Genomic DNA, 19,459 nt, shown 5'->3' on the forward strand with positions numbered 1-19,459 from the left:
CGGAGCACAGTTGTTGCACTTAAAAAGTGATACTGGCTCGTAGTATATAAGAAATACAACTGTCTTGACAGACGTGGTTCTCCAAGGACTGTACCAGGTAATCCTAGCAGAAAGAATATGGCACTTAAGTTGTCTATGTGGTAAGACTAGGATGAAAAAAGATAAATCCTAGCAGGAGAGAAGACAGATAGGTTATACCAAAAATTCTTTTGAAATACCGCTTGCTGACTCTAGGATCTTCAGAAGTGCTGATGGTACGCAGGAAGGGCGGAAGAGGAGGAATTGTGTGTGAACATGAATTAATATGGACTGCCACTGCAACAAGGGAGCAAATCTGGGAGCATTGAGCTGGAACCCAAGCGGGCTAGAAAAAGGCTTGGATGAGCATGGATTCTTTGAGGTCTCACAATCGGGCTTTAGAGCAAAATGTCATAGAACAGAATCTGCCTTGGTCTGCATGGTGGGTAATTTCTTTTGTTCCCTGATGCCTGTCCAAGTCTCTTGATAGCTCATTGGTTAGGGGCAATAGTTGGTGGCAGTCATTTTATTTATTTTTTAATTGGAGTAGGTTGCACCTTTCTGTACCCTGGAGGTGGGCCTGTGTAAATCCAGTCCTGCGACTGCACAATTTTCCTGCGCGAGTGATTATCATACAGGTGGGGGCGATATGTGGTCATGGCTACTGCCTCTTTGTAGGGTGAGGGCTACACATTCCAGAACCAGATCATACCTTTTTAATAATGGCCTGAATCCAAACCTTTTGGAAAAACCTATGAAGAAGCCAGTAAAAGCCGACAGCGACAGCACCCTAGTGGTTTGGTGGCTGCCAAAAGTTGGAATTAATTAAATCCTGCAACAGGAAACAGTTGCCCCTTCCTTAGCTTCTTGAACTTGTAGATAAGTCCCAAAGCACTGAATAAGTAGCCAACCCGACGAGGAATCCCTAAGGAAGCGCTGCTATTATGAGGAGCCACTAGATTTCTCCCGTCTGGAGAGAACCAACAAACCCGTTCCTTAAACTGGGGGGCACTGCTGAGACAGAAGTCCTCAAGGCTTTCCTGGTTCCAGGAAGGTCTTCCTGCAGAGCGTCTGCGTAGACCAGACGCACAGGAGTAGATGCATCAAACTCTCAGAGCACTTGTATCCAACAGAGCCAACGGTTGCTATTTGAGACAAAGTACAAGCAATAACCCAAAGCAACCCAGAAATTGGGTTGGGACTTTGTGGGGTCGTTTTCCTGTTTGAACGGACCATGATCAACGCCATCTGTAGCCCCAGCATCAAAGGTGCGCCCTAAACAAATTAGAATCATGGACATGATGAATGCTTTTCTTCGTCAATGTACTAGTTTGTTGTAGTTTTAGGGTTTAGGCAGCTGATACAAATAGCAGATCCCTGTTGAGAATTTCCAAACTTCCAAATTTGCCTTTAGAAATTGGCACAGTTTGGTGACCCTTTGCTGGACTCAAGGGAAGCTAACGAGAATATCAGTCACTGGTGAGAATTATTTGAACCATTGCCCTCCAACATATTTTTTTAATGGTTCCGCTCAGGCCTAACAAATTTTACATATTGGCAGAATGACACACTTTCAATATTTGTACAAATGAGCTAATCTCGGGTATATCCATTTTTGAGCTGCACTCTAAACCTTGGTTTCAAATTGCTGTAGTAAATTGATCCTTCTACTGTAGCGTACATTTTCTGTACCCTGAAATCCTGTTTTCTTATTTGTTCCACCCGCTTTATTTTCCACAGACTGAGCACATCAGAGAGAAGTTTGTTGAGGATCTACGAAAAGAATTTGCGGGAAAGGGCATCACGTTTTCCATAGGTATTTACACTTTTTTAATACTTACCTACAGGTTGCTTAATGAGAGGATGTGTGCTGGGTATCTACTGCTCCCTTGTTTCATTGGGGTCAAATGTTTGTTTATTAATCTGTAAGGCGCACACAACAAACTCCATTGCCTTTAGGCTCTACATTTCAAGAAAAGCAGGAGCCTGGCAAATGGAGATGGACGAGGGAATGTAGAGGTGGGAGAGAATATGAGCAGTGTAAGAAAGAGAACAAAGTAGAAGAGACAGGGCACCTGCCAGATTTCTGGTACTTTCCAGAATAGTTTAACTTTGAGGTCGGAATATGAAGAGTTCGAGAGATGGGGACATTTCCGGTGTCGACGAGAGTGCCTCTTCACATTATGCTATTTGCTGGGTTGACATTCCCCTGTCCCCAAACCCCTAATTATTGCCAAATTTTTTACTTGAAATTAAATGTTCACTTAGCAGTACTCTTTAAGGACATTGCCATGCTTTGTCAATTTTTTTTTTTTTAGCCACATTAGTGGGGACAATACCCTATTTCCAGCCTGTACTCGTTAGAGGAAAACACGCTGCCCCCTAGTTGGGTTTTGGTTCATAGGTGGGCTTTAGCCCCTACCTGGTGTGAGACACTGTGTAGAGTGGTAGTGGGGAAAATGGCATTGATGGATAGCTTAAATATCTGCCAGTGAGTACCTATTCTTCTACTCTCAAGACGAGCCTTATGGCACAGACCTTGGCGGCCCACATCACAACAGGAGATAGGCACCACATGCTATTAACCTATGCTCCAGTCATTCAGATCTTGCATGTTCACAATCTGGCTGTACCTTGTGGCCTCCTATGGCAGCCAGTAAGTGTTGCATTTTTCATGTCTGTATGCCCCCTGCTTCTCTTGCCCCCTTGCTTCTCGTGCCCCTTGCCGCCCTTTGCTTCTCGTGCCCCTTGCCACCCTTTGCTTCTCGTGCCCCTTGCCACCCTTTGCTTCTCGTGCCCCTTGCCGCCCTTTGCTTCTCGTGCCCCTTGCTTCTTGGGCCCTTTGCTGCTCTCGCCCCTTGCTTCTCGCGGCCCTTGCCGCCCCTTGCTTCTCGCGGCCCTTGCCGCCCCTTGCTTCTCGCGGCCCTTGCCCCCCCTGCTTCTCGCGCCCCCCTGCTTCCCTCGCTCCCTGCCGCCCCCTGCTTCCCGGCTTGCCTCGCTCCCTGCCGACCCCCTCCCCACTGCTTCCCTCGCTCCCTGGGCCCCCTCCCCCGCTTTCTTCACTCCTGACTGCCCTCTTAGACCTTACTATTTGGGGCCTCCTGTACGCTGGAAAGCACACTCTTGGCTAGTTAGTTTTACTTCATATTTTCTTTTAATTTGTATAACCTCTTAGGTGCAGAAAAACTGTTTAACTGGACCGGGAGGGCTTTAAATAAATGGCTAGAGCCCTGTGAGTATTCATCTCCCCGGCAAGAGGCTTGAAATACTTTGATATGCCTGTGAGGGTATTTGGAATTTAAGGCTTCAATTGGCATACAATGGCAATGCCATGCAAGGCTATACCTTACAAATCTTGGATTAGCAGTCAATGATGGTATTCCTGGGGCTTTTGAGACTGCACTTGGCTTATGATGGTAGCATCTGCAAGGCTGTAGCCTACCTATGGTGACTTTGCAGGCATATGACGCCTGAATCACCTACAAAGAAGTCTAGCCTAAAACCCCACTCTACTTAGCAGAGAAACTCCCCATAGCTGGAAGCCAGCACATCACAGAAGCTACGACGTCGCCAGACTGGAAACGAAGACCTGCTGTAGTGAAATGCAGGAAACCAGCCTTTTACTGCCATGCAACTTGTCTCTTGAACAAGCTACCAATGCATATGACTGTCACCCGCCATCCTACACTTCAGGAAGTACCTGAACACCCTACCCTGTGAAGAACATCTCCCTAATCAATGATGGCTCCACAAAGCTTTGAAGCTCCCTCTGGAACCCCCAACCCATCTCGGCTACCCCTACCATCTATTTGTAATCCCCCTGGGTGCCCCTTTACACAGCACTTTGTTTCTCCCCAGCTTGGTTCACCCTTGATAAATCATATACATACATGTATATGATGGCATTATTGGGACATTTGAGTCTGTATCTGGCATATGGTAGCAGCACCTTACACAGGTTTTGTTTTATTTATTTTTATATTCATTGAATAAGCATTGTGCGCTTCTACCAGAAACGCTGTGCCCCATGACAGAGAGCAGCGTAAACCCATGGAGGGTGCTTTACCAAGGGTGACGTCAAAGATGATGGGGTTGAGGATTTGGTCAAGAAGTGAGGATTACATGTGTCAATGCTGAATGGGATACCAATGTAGATTATGAATGCTATTTTCAGCCACAGATATTGGATACATTGAGTACTTTTTGCGCTCTTGAGTATAATGCAGGTGAGAACTGGGACTGAGATGGAGAGATGACTACTGCAGGCTTTTATGCACCTTCCTTAGATAAGTGTTTTAATGCAGTTTTGTAAGGGTGGGAGAGAGACTTGGTATTTAGCTTATGGTGGGTGGCCGGATCTGGTGGCTGGTGAGAGAGGCAGTTTCAGGGGTGGTGCACAAGGGGGGCAAAGAAAAGGGGAAAAAAAGAGCCTGCGCTGGGATAGTAAACTGGAGGAGGAACTTGAAGCAGGGGCGCTAGAGATGCTTCCAGCGTGGAGTTCGTGAGCATAGGTAGGAGAGGAGCGCGGGAGGCTGTAGAGCTTGCAAGTTGCAAAGTCGAGAAGACTCAACAAACTAACCAGTGATTCCGACGGCCAAGGACCAGAGGGGAGACCAAGGTTTTGGTATTGTGGTATATGCAGAGACCATGAAAATTGAGAAAGTTTAATCTGGCCACAGTGGAGGTAATACCTTTCTGATGCTTTAGTCTGCTGTCAAAGATGGCCACATGGTTGCAAGCATTAGGAGAACAGGTGATGATCAGGGGAAAGGACTGCAGAGAATCGAAGAGGAGAGCGGACTTAGTCGACACAGGTGTAATACAGGAAGAAGAGTGGGCCGAGAATAGACCCTTGAGGATCAGCTACAGGTAAGGAGGAGGGGAATGGAGCTGCTTCCTGCAACTGGAAAAGGACCAGTTTGTTAGGTAGGAGGTAGTCCAGTATAGGTCTGAGTTGTGGATGCCAATGTTAGCCAGGATAAGGAGAAGAGACTTGCCCTTCGGTAGTGTAAGGGGCCTTGGATACATGGGTGACGAGAATCGAGGAGAATTTGGTGAAGATGAGAACATTTGAGTCATGTCAGAGTGCCTTTTCCATGGAGTGCCAACTGCAGAATCCAGATTTGAGCAGGTTGCAGATGAGGTTAAGCTGTTGGTGGGAAGTGGTACGATTGAACACTACGCATCCAACAATTCCATACTACTGAGCAAGGAGAGAAACTGGCTGCTAGCTGCAAGGGTTATCTAGGTCAGCAGCTAGTTGACGGGTTCATCCTAGTCAGCAGGTGGGCTTTAGAGACTGGGTAGGACAGTAGTAATATTCTTGCAGGTAGGGAAGATCTTGGATGCAACAGAGGTTGAAGCGAGGAAAGAGGTAGAAGCAGGTCTGGGATTCTAGTTTTTTGAGGGCATGTGCGCTGCTGGGTTCCACAGAAGCACACCATGCGTTACAGCCTAAACGATTTGTGACCTTTCTGTGGTGTAGAGGGTGGGAAAGGCAGCAGAGTGGATGGAGAAGCAGCAAGTGGAGGTGGGGAGAAGGGCATGGAGGGCAGATGGCTAGGAAGCTAATTAGTAGTCTTACTTGATATATTTCTGAGGAGAATAAGGAGGTGGTTATTGGCCGAAACGGATGAGGCAATCGGGCAGGGATGAGGAGTAAGTTGGGCTTATGCGTTTCAAACTTCATTTGATATCCTTGGTTTTCTTGGTGACTTACCTAGTCATTCCCATTTGGTCCATTGGAAACGATGGGGTTTTTCGGTGCTATTACCGCCGGCAGTAATGACGCTGGTGTTAATTGCGCCAAAAATAGGCAGAAAGCTGGAGATTTACTTCCAGCTCAAAGCTGGAGCTTTTTCCGCCCAACCTCGAGATTGAGCAGAGCGGTAATGCGTTATCGCCACATTTCTGCCGCTCCGGCCAACTCCCGATGAGGCCTTAATACAGAGACAAATTGTGTGTGATAATGTGCCATATTTGTTAAATGTACCAAGTGATGTGCGCTGGCATTAAAATAAGAGATTCTGCTTCCCAGTATGGATCATTGAACACATAAAGCAGTACATTGTTTACCCTAAAAATATGTATGTACAGGAAGGGCAGTTTGCCCACGCGAGTTCCACACAATTGAAAGGGGGTTTTTAGGGTTGTGTGCCATCTCTAAATATATTTGAGCAAACCAATCTTTTTCCTATTTACCATAGTCTACATTTTTCAATTAATTTAATTTTTATTGAATATTGACTTGTAATGACAACTGAGGAGCACTAGAGAGGAGTGGCCACTTTGTAAACACCCTTACAGTGTAAGGTGAACCATAGAGTTTTATATCCCGTTATTATTCATCTTTGCAAATAATAGTTTGTGAAGGTGGGTCTGCTGGATTACAGAACTCGCATGTCCAAGCCAGGTGATCAAATGTCACGTTATGAAACCCAACTTGGAAAAGTATTTATTTTAAACTGCTTAGAGTTAGAATAATATGTAAATGGTCTTCTCACTTGGATGGAATTGAAACACATACCCATCAAATTCTTTCTAGCACAGTTGTACTAGGAGCCATGATACTTCCAATTGGGTATCTTGGAATTTTAGAATTTTAATTGTGCACGTTTTCTACCACCCACTTCCGTTTGCATTTATGAGGGGGTTCAACATCAATGGCCGTCCCTCGACCCAACCCGCTGTATCTACCGAACACTGACCCCCGTGTATTTCTTTGGGCTCTTTCAAAATAGGATGTTCAGGGTGCTTTTGCTCATTGTCTGAACAGAATTTCCGTTGAGACGACATTCTCTAGTTTTAACGTGCTGAATTTCTCTTTTGCTTTCTCGTTTTCTTCACCATGTCTTTGTCATTTCACCCTCACACCGGTTTTACTTTCTCTTTCGAGTGCTGACTCCCCTAAATTAACTGTTTTTTTTTAAAATTCCCAAAATGTGTATTTTATTTGCCCCTACTATACATTTAATTTTCAATTGACTGCTAATTAAATATTGAAGTCATTGAATCTTAATTTGAATCAAACGAAGTCTGATTGACCCCTAATCCATGAATGACCTGAATAGTATTTGTAAACATGTGCTTCGTACTGAACCACTGCAGAGCAAATTTCAGTACATCCTAGCAGGACCTGCCCAGGTGAAGGCAAAGATGACAAAATGAATGTGGATCACGCCTTAACATTTATTTGCCAATAACAAAAAATCATTAAATTATGAAAAGTGAGTTTGGGGATGTCCGCTTTATTGCTTTTGTTGACCAATAGTCGCAGATCCAAACCGGAGTCTTCGAGTGAACCGTTTTTGGAACCATGTGCATTTATTTTATATCTTGTACATTCTTTGGCATAGCTGGGAGTTTGGAGCACTTTGGCTATGTATGCCAGACTCATTATTGCCTGATATGATATTGAGTTGAAGATGGAAACTTAATCAATTTCTCCGAATCTGGCATTTGGATGAATGATTCACTTACTAAGCAAAATGTTTAATTAATATGTTGATGCTAATGTGGTGTTGCTCAAAGATCTGAGCGCATGCGCTTGGGAAGCCACATCCTGTGGTTTGCAGTCTCCTGTTAGTTCTATGAAAGCCCCTCTTTTTGCATGAAGCCTCTGCAGCACTGATGCCAGCGTAACCCCTGTCGCACCAATGATGTCTTTCTTTTGCAGGAGGCCAGATAAGCATTGATGTCTTTCCAGACGGCTGGGACAAAAGATACTGTTTGGGAATTCTTGCTGATGAAGGATATGAGACAATCTATTTCTTTGGTGATAAAACAATGCCGGTATGTATGGCATTACTGTATAGCCAGATTTTCTCATTTTTCACTGATAAATATCAATGTATTATGTCCAGATCACGGCATGCCTTTAAAATACGGTATGTGGGCCATATTGCAAAACGGGTGGTGAAAAGACCACTGACTGGCAATTGCTGGTGGCTTTAATGAAATACTCCTTGAAGGGGAAAATACTGAATGCAGTAAACCCCTGCCCACTCACTAATGGTTTCTTCCCTTCTAGTCTCTCTACTACTCCCTCGCCGTTCTCTCTTCTCTGGTACCTGCCTCGCTGCCTTCAGCAGTGTTACTCTTCTTCCCGTTCAAGTAGTTATGCTTCACCTTCTTACATAACGCTGTATCCGTTATCTCCCTTTTTTGTATTCTCTCCCTTATGTAATATTGTTTTCTGACTCTTTCCAGATGATAGCCCTTCCCTCATTCTCAGACTGTAGCCCTCTGTTGTGACTCCAAACCAACCACCTGCTCTTTTCTTAACTCTAAATCCCCCTGCCCACTTCAAGTACCTGTGTTTGTAACCTGTCTATGCTTTCCTTTTCTCAAGATACTATCTTCAATAAGTTCAATAAACTTCTTTGCACATTGCACAGCAGTAGCTTTCTTCACAACTAAATATCTCCAAATGATTTCCTCTCTCCGTCATTGACTCCACTTCCTTTTCTGCATAAATGCAATATGTTTCTTACCAGGTAAGCCCTGTCCTTTCTGCTCAGTACCCCCTCCCCCCCCTACCTTCTCAAATTTCCTTTGGCACCTGTGCATACAAAGTCAACTACATTGGGTCTCGCATGATCTGCGGTCTTCCATGGCAGCTCTCCCTCGGCTGACAAAACCCTGTCTGGAATGGCTGCTTTTTAACGGCCAGTTCCTTCACCCCTTCGAAGTTGACTGGAAATATTGGCTGCTCCTGGACTTCAGGTCCTGGTCTGACTCTGGTTTGTTAACTATAATAAAACAAGTGGTGTCATATGAGATCAATTGAAAAAAACAAATCTGTAAAAAATTATTCAAAAGCCTAATTGCCTCCGCAATCCGGTAATACAGGATTTGGGACTAGGTCTCATAAACAGGTTAGATTTATTCAACCTCATATAACCACAATATTCATCATTGTAAAACACGACAGATAAGCTCTCACTCTTGCATACAAAAAATTAACCAGTGAACATATTCATCATATCACAATATAGAAAAATCTAAACAAAAAGAGAAAACGAACATCACAAGTCATCAAAAAATACTATACACCAGAAATCAAAGTCCAGAATCCAAGTGCATCAAACACAAGCACACTTTCTCGTAAGTCTTCTAATATGTCTTGTGACTCTGGTTTGGCCATGTGCCCAGTATTGTGTGATGTTAAGGGTCTGGCCTAAGCTCATATGAGGGCTGTCGGCCATTATGGTTTTTCCTTTGACTGTCTGAGTGGCAGGGATGGCTGCCATCTTTTACCTAGATGCGTATTTAATTACAGTGAATGAAATGGACTGTGATAATCATTTACAGTCATTTACTGGAACCAAGTAAACATTTGGTGTTGACAGTGCCAGGGATCGAATCTTGATCAATGATGCCCATCTAAAAGAGTAAAAGTTCCTGAGAAAGCTTTGCTAATGTTTTTTTCCAATTGTAGAAGCAGGACTGAAATGGCCTATTTTGAGCCCTTGACAGAATCTGTTTCCCCAGCACGTTCACTCTTAAGGTCAGTATTTCTTGTTCACAGGACCTTACCACATATGTGATATTGCTCCTCTTTTCCGGTTATCCCTTATCCCGTCTGGTGGTTTGGCCAAGGCTATCGTAGGATTTCTAACAATTCACCAAGGATATTGGCTACTCAAACATTCTTCTCACTCATTCAGATCCCCTGACATGTAGCCACAGATGTTGCAGGCTTTGCAACTTAATCTGTCCAATTTACATCTGACTGCGTTGTCCCTAAAGCAAAGGGATTTGCAGACCAATATTTTCAATCGGGTGAGTGACCTCATCCACCTTGGAAGCTGCACGACATTTTAACATTGATCAGTGGGTACCAATATTCTCAATATACAAAGCATATAGAACTGCATGCATGCAAACATGTCCCTTTCCAGTCGGGAGGTGCTCGCCCAATACTGGTTTTGACTTTGCATAACGGGATTTGCAGTCCTTGATTTATGATGTGGAAACCAGGATTAAAACTCTCATAATGTAAAGTAAAAACTGGGGCTGAACTAGCAGCTCTGGAATGGAATTGGGCATGTTGCCATGTATATGGGTTCTAGGTTTTGCACTTTGATTTCTAATTAAAAGCTGACTGCCTTACTGAGTTTTCAAGGTGTCCCTTTATGATGGCTCTTGCGCCCTAATCCCAGTGATCCAAAGATTCAAGAATGGTGTCCCAAATGCATTTATTTCATTCCTTTTTACTTCAGTGTAATGGTAACTAAAATCTGGTCTTGCCCTAGTTTATCAGCTCTTTATTTAGACGTGGGTGTAGCCTTGCATTTCTAACTTTGTGCTACTTAGTTACTCTGTCGGAAGAGTTAGTTCCATGTATGTCCTTCTGGCAAATCTTTCCTTAACTGCTTTTCTCAAGGGCAAGGTTACTCTTCAAGAGAAACCATCATGGTTTTCAGGTAGCGATTTCTAAATCCTATAGATATAAATCTACAATGATGTCGGTGCATTGACGGATTGGTGTGCACATAACCATCCTCCTTCCCTTAAGACCTTTCCCCTGCTTTTTAAAATTCTGCAAGGCTCTGCTTCTGTGGGGAGACGCGTTATCTTCGGAAATGCAGGATGCTCCTCAGACCTCACTGGAGTGACGAATGTCGCAGCCAATTTATCCTCAAATTTAATTTGTGACTGAATGGGTGGATATGGTTCAGGGTTACAAACACTTCAATGTTGGCGTGTTCAGAAAAAAAAAAGGAGCACCAAGCTCAGTGTGCTTTTTGTACATAGTTATTCAAACATATAATGCTTTAACCACAGACCGGTTTGCCAACTATAAAGATCTGTGGTCATTCTTGTGTTCCAAAATGTTGATTTTTATGCAAAGCAGCAAGGCACCCTCATTGGTGCTAGTTTTGCATAATCCAGTAACTGGCATTTGCACACCTCCCTCATCTCTTAGAAGCTGAAGATAGTCTTCACGGAAAGGCTACCTGAGCATCATCCATTATATTCTTGGGCAGGGTGAATATTAAACAGGAGTCTTTTGTGGTCTACAGTGGTTTTCAATAAAGCGTCTGTCAAATCAGATTCTATTTGGAAATAAAATGTTTCCATCAATCAATACAAAACGGCAATCAAGGAAAATAGAATGAAAATTACTGGTCGCTAAACAAACCACGCTTATTAGTGACCGTTCTGCCAAGATAATAGTTTGCAACTTGGAAAGTTCACCCTGGTGTAAGGTGGGAGCAAGCTTGTCCATCTCGCCTTAAAACTGCTGAAATTGAAAGAACGACGCCCCATACCAATTCGTTTTTTACAGTCTTTAGGCGAGGTGTGCCGTTTCCCTGGGCCAATGTATATTTTCTCTCATTTGCATTCCCTGCAAACTCTCTTGCCTCGTTTCAGAATCCAGTGACTGTGCCCAGGTGAGCCGATTTTCACTGGAGAAACGATCTGTGCCCCTTCTTGGCATCTCTCAATCCTGAGTTGGTCTCTGATGATGGGTATTCTTATCCCGAGCTGGATGAGTCGAGTCGAGATCAGAAGTGGCTGGTGTGAGCGTGACCTGAGTTTCTGGCCAACGCACACAAGAATGTGGGCTGAGCCCTGCCTCCTTGTGCTCCTAACCCAGGGATGCATTGTATTATACATCTTGCCAAAGACGCACTTGCCGGGTCCTTTTTTGCTGTGCCGTGGTACCCTCTCGCCTCCACAGTTTACCCGCTCTTAGTGCCCATTGGCTTCTCACAGCCTTGTCTCATGAGATGGTGGCTCTGCAGCAGGTGCTGCATAAGTGGCATACTGACCAAGGGTGTAGAGCGCTTACCCCAAGCTTCCCACTGAGGTCCAATGGGGCCTCTGCCGGACCCAAGCGCCGACATGAAAAGGGGGAGATGGTCATCTGCATTTAAAAATGTACCCCCCCCCCTTCCTTCAAACTGTGCCTACTCCCAAGTACACATGCCATTCTGCTTGGATGCTGATCCAGTCTTGTTCTTGCTTTGCATGTTGTGACTTGTTGGTTTGCTTCTGCCATTGTAAATCTAGGACTACAAATCCCAGAGTGCAAGGCAAAAAAAGATGACCGGATTAGAGTGTCATGAAAACATGGAAGATGAGGATGTCACTGTCTTTCTGGCTGAACTGAAAATGCAATGCCCCTCATGAATAACAAGTTGCAAATCTGTGTGGCACAAAACCGCAAGCATATGAGCGCATCTTCTGATATACTTGCAAGTCTTAAAAGTAGTACACCCCACATGGCAGTTTGCAGAAATCTATACTTGCCCTGTTCCGGGTGTAAAATAACAAAACATTGTTTTCTCCCAAGAACCTGTGGGCGGTCATCTACAGTGCCGAAGTACCAGGAGGTTTTGGTCAAGCTGGCAGCGATCCCCTCGAGCGCATCCCACGCAGTGGGAACAAAAACACATGTCTATCGCACTGTAGAGCAAACGAATGGACGCTATTTGGGAAGAAACCTGTCAATCTTGTTGGTGAACCCAGCACTGGGAACCCCAGGGGTTAGGATTGAAAACATTGAGGCGTGAACCGCATGCGCAGCAGCAAAAGCTTACCAAAGGGGAAATGCAGGCACCCACAGCACAGGGAGCTGTAGTGCGGGTCTGCCAAACCACCATAGTAAAGATCGCAAACTGCATTTTTAAGATCTAGGCCCATGGTGATATGGCCAACACACAGCATCAACGGGGAGGAGAAGAGAAACCCAGCCAAGGGAGTTTGAGCTGCACAACTCATGTCTATACACTGACCCCCAGTTAAGGTTAGAAAGGCCCAACCAATCGCTGCCATTATTGAGACACTTAATTCCCGGCCCTCCGTATCAAGCGTAAGTGGCGTGAACGTTGAGGCATTACAGACAGAGGGTGGATTTGTTGCAAAAACTGTGAGGAGAGATTAGGAGGTGGCTGATCCAAATAGTTCCGACCTCTCTGGTTTAGAGAGACATGCCTGTGGGGGCTAGTGAGCCTGAAGCTGCGAAGTAGTTGCTTGATTAGCTGTCTGGCTACTGCAGCCCAGATTTCAAGAGAAGGAGAAACTATTGTACTGAAACCCTGCTGAGGCTGGTGCTCGGTAGGCACTTGAGCTTTATAGAAGGTTGGAGGTGCCTGGAGGGCACTCAGACAGAAAGTGGCCCTTCGCTTGGGGTACACCATTTCTGCAACCTGAAAAGCACCCTATTAAGGGAATCCTGTCCAGACCGATTGGAGGTATCGCCAGGGGAAGGGGGTGAAAGTATCAGCTCTTGCCCTGTCATCACAGCAAATCTACTGAAAGTGTCTACAGGGCAAGGTGCGCTTGAGGAACGTGGTCTTCCCAAAGTACAAATTGGTTAAAATATGTTTCCATCATTCTCATGAAGTCCTTACTTGCATACACAAGTCACCAAAGAACGGAAAGAAGCACATTGGGACACCTTAACATCATGGACTGAGAGCACACAGAATGACGGTCTTTGGGGGTTGACAACCCAAACTACTCATTGACTAAATGAAACACTTGGGCTTCTAAGCAGGACACTAAAAGCCATTTGTGTCAAATCCAGTTATTCCATCATCCTGGACCCCTGTTTTCCTGTTCTTGTGTTTTAGATGATGGCTTGTAGGCCTGAGAGGGGCCAGCGCATCCTCCAGTGGTCACACACTGGAATGTTCCAAGATTCGGTAGGTCGATGCCATGCTGTTCGGTAACGCTGCCAGCCACTGGTGAAGTCCTAGCATATCAATGCAAATGTTTATATTACTTGCGCTGCCTTCGTTTTCCTTTGGAGTTCTTCTCACCCTACTCCTGATTCAGGGTCCCAAGCAGGAGGAAAATGTACTCTAGGACAAAGGTTAGGATTCAGACCCAGGAAAGCCAAAGCAGGACTAAAGAGGGAGAAAATCAGAAGGGGGGGGGGGGAGGGGATATCCTAATGGCCCAGATGGTTTAGCTGCGGACCATCTGTATAAAGCTGCCAAGAAGGCTATCTTATGTTTATTGTACATCCCGTTGTCATTTTAAGTCTTCCCCGAAGGACAGAGCCATTATAAGGCTTCAGAGGTTTGTCACATGTTCTCTTCCCTCCTCGCTTGTGACACCAGCCCAACATTTCAAAACCTGGTGAATAACTTTACAGCAATTTTTATTTCTGTTAATGTAGATGGTGGCAAACTACAAGAAGACCAACCGGACCTTATGAAGACCTTGGCATCCAATCTCTCATGGACTCCTTAATGGAGATGTTTGGCAAGTTAATGTTCAATCACGCTTTGCCCAGGTTGACCTTCTACTATGGCCTGGCTTCACGTGGGGATGGTTTCCAGGAGGAAATGTAAAAACTCGATTGGTCTGTGTATTTCACATGATTCCCATAAAGTGTGTCCCGACAAACTGCCAGTTATACAGCCTCTTTAAATATCTCCACTAGGCCTTCCACCGCGCTAAGGGAACGAGCCCCCTGAGTCCACTTACTAGAACTAACTGAAGAGTTTCCTCTATATGCCAGTATGTGCTTTTTAAAAAAAAGTACATGAGATAGTTCTGTTCCATAAAGGTATAAGGCCATATGTAGGGTCTCCGTTCCTATTTGGCATATTTAAGTGCATGTCTACAGGAAATGCGGGCACATGTCCATGGGTAGGGCCTTTTCTGTGTACTTGTTTGTGATGAGCTGTCCTTACCATTAAATTGAACTATAACTGGTGCACTTTGTGAAACACACATTCCGCTGAGGTTTCTTGGCGCTGAATAGCAAATGCTTATTGTTAATTAACTCCACTGTACTTCTATTATGGGATTTTGATGGATGTAGAACTGAGTGGGTCTGCCGGGATTTAAACCTGTGACCTTGAGACCAAACCCAGGTGCCTGTAATGGGTGCATTAATCCCCAGTGCCACAGGTCCAGCTACCAGTTATAATCTAATGTATTATTGCAGCATTTAGAAGCAGCAGAAACTGGCATGATGCACTATGTAAAAACCTATTATTGTTATCATTACATTATCTTTCTGATTATTAGAAGATCAGAATCTCTGGCTATTACCAGGATGTTTTAAGTAATAAATTGAAACCAAGTAGTTTATAAATGTGGAAAGGGGTGAAATGATGGATGTTTGGCGGCCTTGCCCCCAGTAACTGAAACAACTCTCATAATTATAATTGGTTATTTATAACGTGCTTAATACCAAAGCGGTTTCTAAGCGCGGACCTGGGATTTGAACCTGGTGTTGCTCTGCGTCGTCTAGTGCATTGCCTTTGAGCTGTACTACCCGTACTCTTACCATAAACAAGGAGTGTGCAACCTGCCGCTCTTCAGATGTTCTGCACTAAGACACTTGTGATCTCTCACCATGGACTGCCTAGAACTGTTAAGAATAGTAGTCCAAAACCTCTGTAGAGTCAAGGGTTGCAAACCCCTGCCACCAACCGTTTCCATGCATTTTCGCTTTGTTGTCATGAGTGTTGAGATGATTTCGATAATCCCTATTTCGAAGGGCTTGTGTCCTCCGATGTATTCCTTATCTTTGATAGATCATCTCCCAGCTTGCTGGCCTCGGAAACATTTTTTCAGCAGAGGGCGCTGCACGTCGACGTCCCTCGAGCCGATGTCCCTCGACGGCCTCCGTATCGGTGCCGACGTCACCACCTTTATATAGACTCGCGCAGCGTCCGTTGCTCAGTTCCGTTTTTCTGCACTTCGTGGGGCCTCGGAATATCGTTGCTCAGTTCTTCAGTCAAATATATCAATATAGTCCTCGTGAATACCAACTCGTACTCGATGGCTTCCTCACCCAAACTGACGACTCCACGGTCCGGCTTCAAAAAATGTCGAGACTGTGGAAAGAAAATGTTGACGGATCTTCACAGGATCTGTTTGTGGTGCCTGGGAATCGAGCACCATTGTTCAGAGTGCGAGGACTGCATGTCCATGACGGCGAAAGCCTTGAAGGAGCGTAAGGGGAAGCTCGAGAGAGGTAAGGCAGTTAAAACTTCTTTGAAAGTTTCCTCGGCGGAGTCGAGACATTCGTCTCCTCGCCATCACAAAAGACATTCTCGTTCTAGGTCTCAAAGCAGTTCCCATCACTCTTCGAGATCTAAGCATTCAAAAAGGAGACGTCGAAGATCCCCTTCCTCGTCTTCGTCTTCCGTTTCCCCAAAAAGGGTCTCCTGCCCCACAAAACATAGCTCTCAGGCTGAGTGGGAGGAATTCAGGAAAAAGATGCTAAGCGTCTTCGAGAAAGCGGCCTCGACCGCCTCGAAGACTGCTGAGGGTGATACCCTGGGTGAAAGACCCGAAAAATCAAAAAGCCGCGAGTCACAGTACCCGTGAAAGAAGCCACTCGAGAGCGTCACGAACCCTCGAGTAAAGGCAAAGTTGCGTCGTCTAAGATCCCTTCGACACATAGATCGGCGTCGTCTACGCCGTTATCGAAGGGTTCTTCGAAGCACAGGTCAGTCGAGTCGATGCCGTCTTCGACGCCGAGAAAGGATAAACCCACAGCCACCTCACTGCCAGTGGCCATACCCAGAGCCTCGAGCACGAGAATGTCGTCGACAACCTCGAGTAGAATCCCGATACTCTCGAGTTCATCGAGGCCTCTACCACCTTTCTCGACGCCTTTTTCGATGGCTTCGAAGCCTTTAACGTCTGCGTCGACGATAGCGACGTTTTCTCAGCCAATCGTGACAAATTGGGCTCCTTCTGCTCTGGAAATGGGATTTATACCATTTTCAAGACCTGACCACTCCAGGGTCTTATCTTCTATTTATGAAGAAGGGGAGGATTCGGATCAGGAAAGACCTTTTGAGTTGCAGGGATCTGCAACTCCTGCACCAGAGGAATTTACCTCTGAGGAAGGTAGGTTGAAAGACCTCCATGAAACCCTACAGGAAGCACGTGGGTTGGACACTTCCCCAGAAGTGGAATTTGCCACACCAGACCCAGGGGAGCATTCTGAAAACCCGTTATAGAACCTTGATGGCAAGGATAATAGAGTTTATGGGATGGTCCACACCCTCACCTGCTTTTCAGCAAGACAACCTCACAGACATCTTGGGCAAAGGTCCACAGGAGGATCCTGTGGTGCCATTTCATGCGGCATTACAAAGGAGAATATTGGCAAACTGGGAAACACCTGAAGTAATCCCGGCAGTTAACCAAAAATTATCAGCTAAATATCGGGTGTCTTCTGCTGACCCTGAATATTTATCCAAACACCCAACTCCGGAGAGTCTGGTTGTTCAGGCAGCTACTTCAGCAGGTAGTAAATCGGCTTACCCTACTGTTCCACAGGACAGGGATGATAAGAGATATGACTCTATGGCCAAGAAAGTATTTTCCGCATGTAGCATGGCGTTGAAATCCATCAATGGTACTTGTACGCTCGCAAGGTTCAACCACACATTTGGGAGTGTGCTTCATCAGCGGCTGACTGCCTCCCGGAGGGAGAAGAAAGGGAAGCGTTTCTCAACATCATTAAGGATGGTAAGGACGCAATGTGCGAATCCCTTCAGACTGGCATCGATTCTGCTCACAGTATCAGCAGGGCCATGGCAGCAAGTACAACAACCAGGAGATTTGCTTGGTTGCGAAAGTCTGGTTTTGCTCCAGATTTGCAAAGCAGACTCTTGAATATGCCCTTTGACGGCTCTTCTTTGTTTGGTGTGAAGGCGGATGACAGTTTAGAAAAACTACAAACATCAAAGGCAGCAGCATAATCCTTAGGAGCTGCAATCCGTCAGACACCATATCGCCCCTCAGGAACCTCTTGGAGAGGTAAGTCCTTTCGCTTCTATTCCGCATTCGGAAAGGGCTGAGAACAGCCAGTTCAAAGGGGTCAGAAGAAATTCACCCGAGGTGGACGGGGTAAAAACACAAAAGCCGCAGCAGCAGGTGCCTCTTTACCCTCGGCATCTGCATCAGCCGCCTCCAAACCGCTCTGAGGACTCTCTTCACAAAACACCAGTAGGGGGCAGGTTAACTCCACATCTGACGGAATGGCAGGCTATTACGTCAGATGCTTGGGCATTGAAGACAGTTGCCCAAGGTTACTGCCTGCCTTTTCTACGCATCCCTCAGTCATCCACCGGGGAACAGCTCTCTGAGAGTTCCAGATCCGCTCCTCTTGCAGGAAATTGTAGACCTGCTAGAGAAAGGTGCCATAGAACCGGTACCTGTAGCGGAGAGGAACAAGGGCTGGTACTCTCCCTACTTTCTCATACCGAAGAAAGACTGAGGACTGAGACCTATCTTGGACTTACGAGAATTGAACAAGTTCCTCAGGAAGGACAAGTTCAAGATGGTAACTCTCTCTCAGATCCTTCAGGCCCTCCAGCTCCAGGACTGGCTGTTATCTCTGGACCTCCAGGATGCTTATTTCCATGTGCCAATCCATCTCAAACACAGGAAATACCTGAGGTTTGCAATTGGCGGCTCTCATTATCAATTTTGAGTTCTGCCATTTGGGCTGACCTCCGCCCCGAGGGTCTTCACCAAGCTAATGTCGGTAGTGGCTGCAAGTCTAAGGAGGTAAGGGATCCACGTCTACCCCTAACTGGACGATTGGCTGATCAGAGCTGTATCTTCGGAACAAGCTTGAGAAGATTCTGGAGAACCATGATCCTAATTGCCCCAGACTGGGCCAGGAGAACGTGGTACCCGGACCTTCTGGACATGTCCATCTGCCCTCCAATTCGTCTTCCACTCAAGGAGAATCTTCTCTCACAGAAGGGCGGTCAGGTTCTCCATCCAGACATCCGAACCCTCAACCTTCACGCCTGGCTTCTGAAAGGTTGAGATACAAGGATTGGGACCTCCCTGATGACGTCATGGAAGTGTTGCTTTCGGCCAGAAGGCCAGAAACAAAGTCTTTATACCGCTGCCGTTGGAACAAGTTTTGCAGCTGGTGTAGTGAAGAGAATATTGACCCCTTTTCATGTGGTACACCAACGGTGTTATCCTTTCTACTCTACTTGGCAAATTCAGGCCTTCAAGTTGGCACTATCAAGGGCTATCTCGCAGCGCTATCGATCTTCAAGCGCACTGCGGAGGAACCTTCGTATTTCAAATTACCCTTAGTAATAGAATTTCTAAAGGGATTAACTAATGTCTACCCTCCAAGACCTTTCCAGGTTCCTTTATGGGACTTGAATTTAGTCTTAAATTGCCTGATTGGTACTCCTTTCGAACCACTTCACTCTTGTTCGCTAAGATTTCTCACCCTTAAAACTGTCTTATTAGTGGCTTTAACATCTGCTAGAAGGGTGAGCGAATTACAAGCTCTATCTTGTAAACCCCCTCATACAATTTTTCATAAAGACAAGGTTGTCCTACAGGTGAAGCCTAATTTCCTCCCAAAGGTGGTTTCTGAATTCCACATCACTCAGAAAATTACTTTACCTTCATTCTATCCGCCTCCCCATCCGGGGAAAGAGGGAGAAAGGCTACATAGGCTGGACCCAAG

At 45.6% G+C, this 19,459-nt stretch overlaps 1 protein-coding gene across 1 annotated transcript in view; it reads left to right on the forward strand.

The window, feature by feature from the left end:
- PMM2 (phosphomannomutase 2) overlaps window positions 1-19,459 on the forward strand; it is a 288,090-nt gene that overhangs the window by 223,150 nt on the left and 45,481 nt on the right. Inside the window, exons 6-7 of the mRNA XM_069647046.1 lie at window positions 1,759-1,834; window positions 7,694-7,809. Coding sequence (XP_069503147.1) covers window positions 1,759-1,834; window positions 7,694-7,809 — 192 coding nt within the window. The remainder of the gene's footprint in view (window positions 1-1,758; window positions 1,835-7,693; window positions 7,810-19,459) is intronic.

Source organism: Ambystoma mexicanum, chromosome 2q (assembly GCF_040938575.1).
Source record: "Ambystoma mexicanum isolate Mex_15411 chromosome 2q, UKY_AmexF1_1, whole genome shotgun sequence".
Lineage (NCBI taxonomy): Eukaryota > Metazoa > Chordata > Amphibia > Caudata > Ambystomatidae > Ambystoma > Ambystoma mexicanum.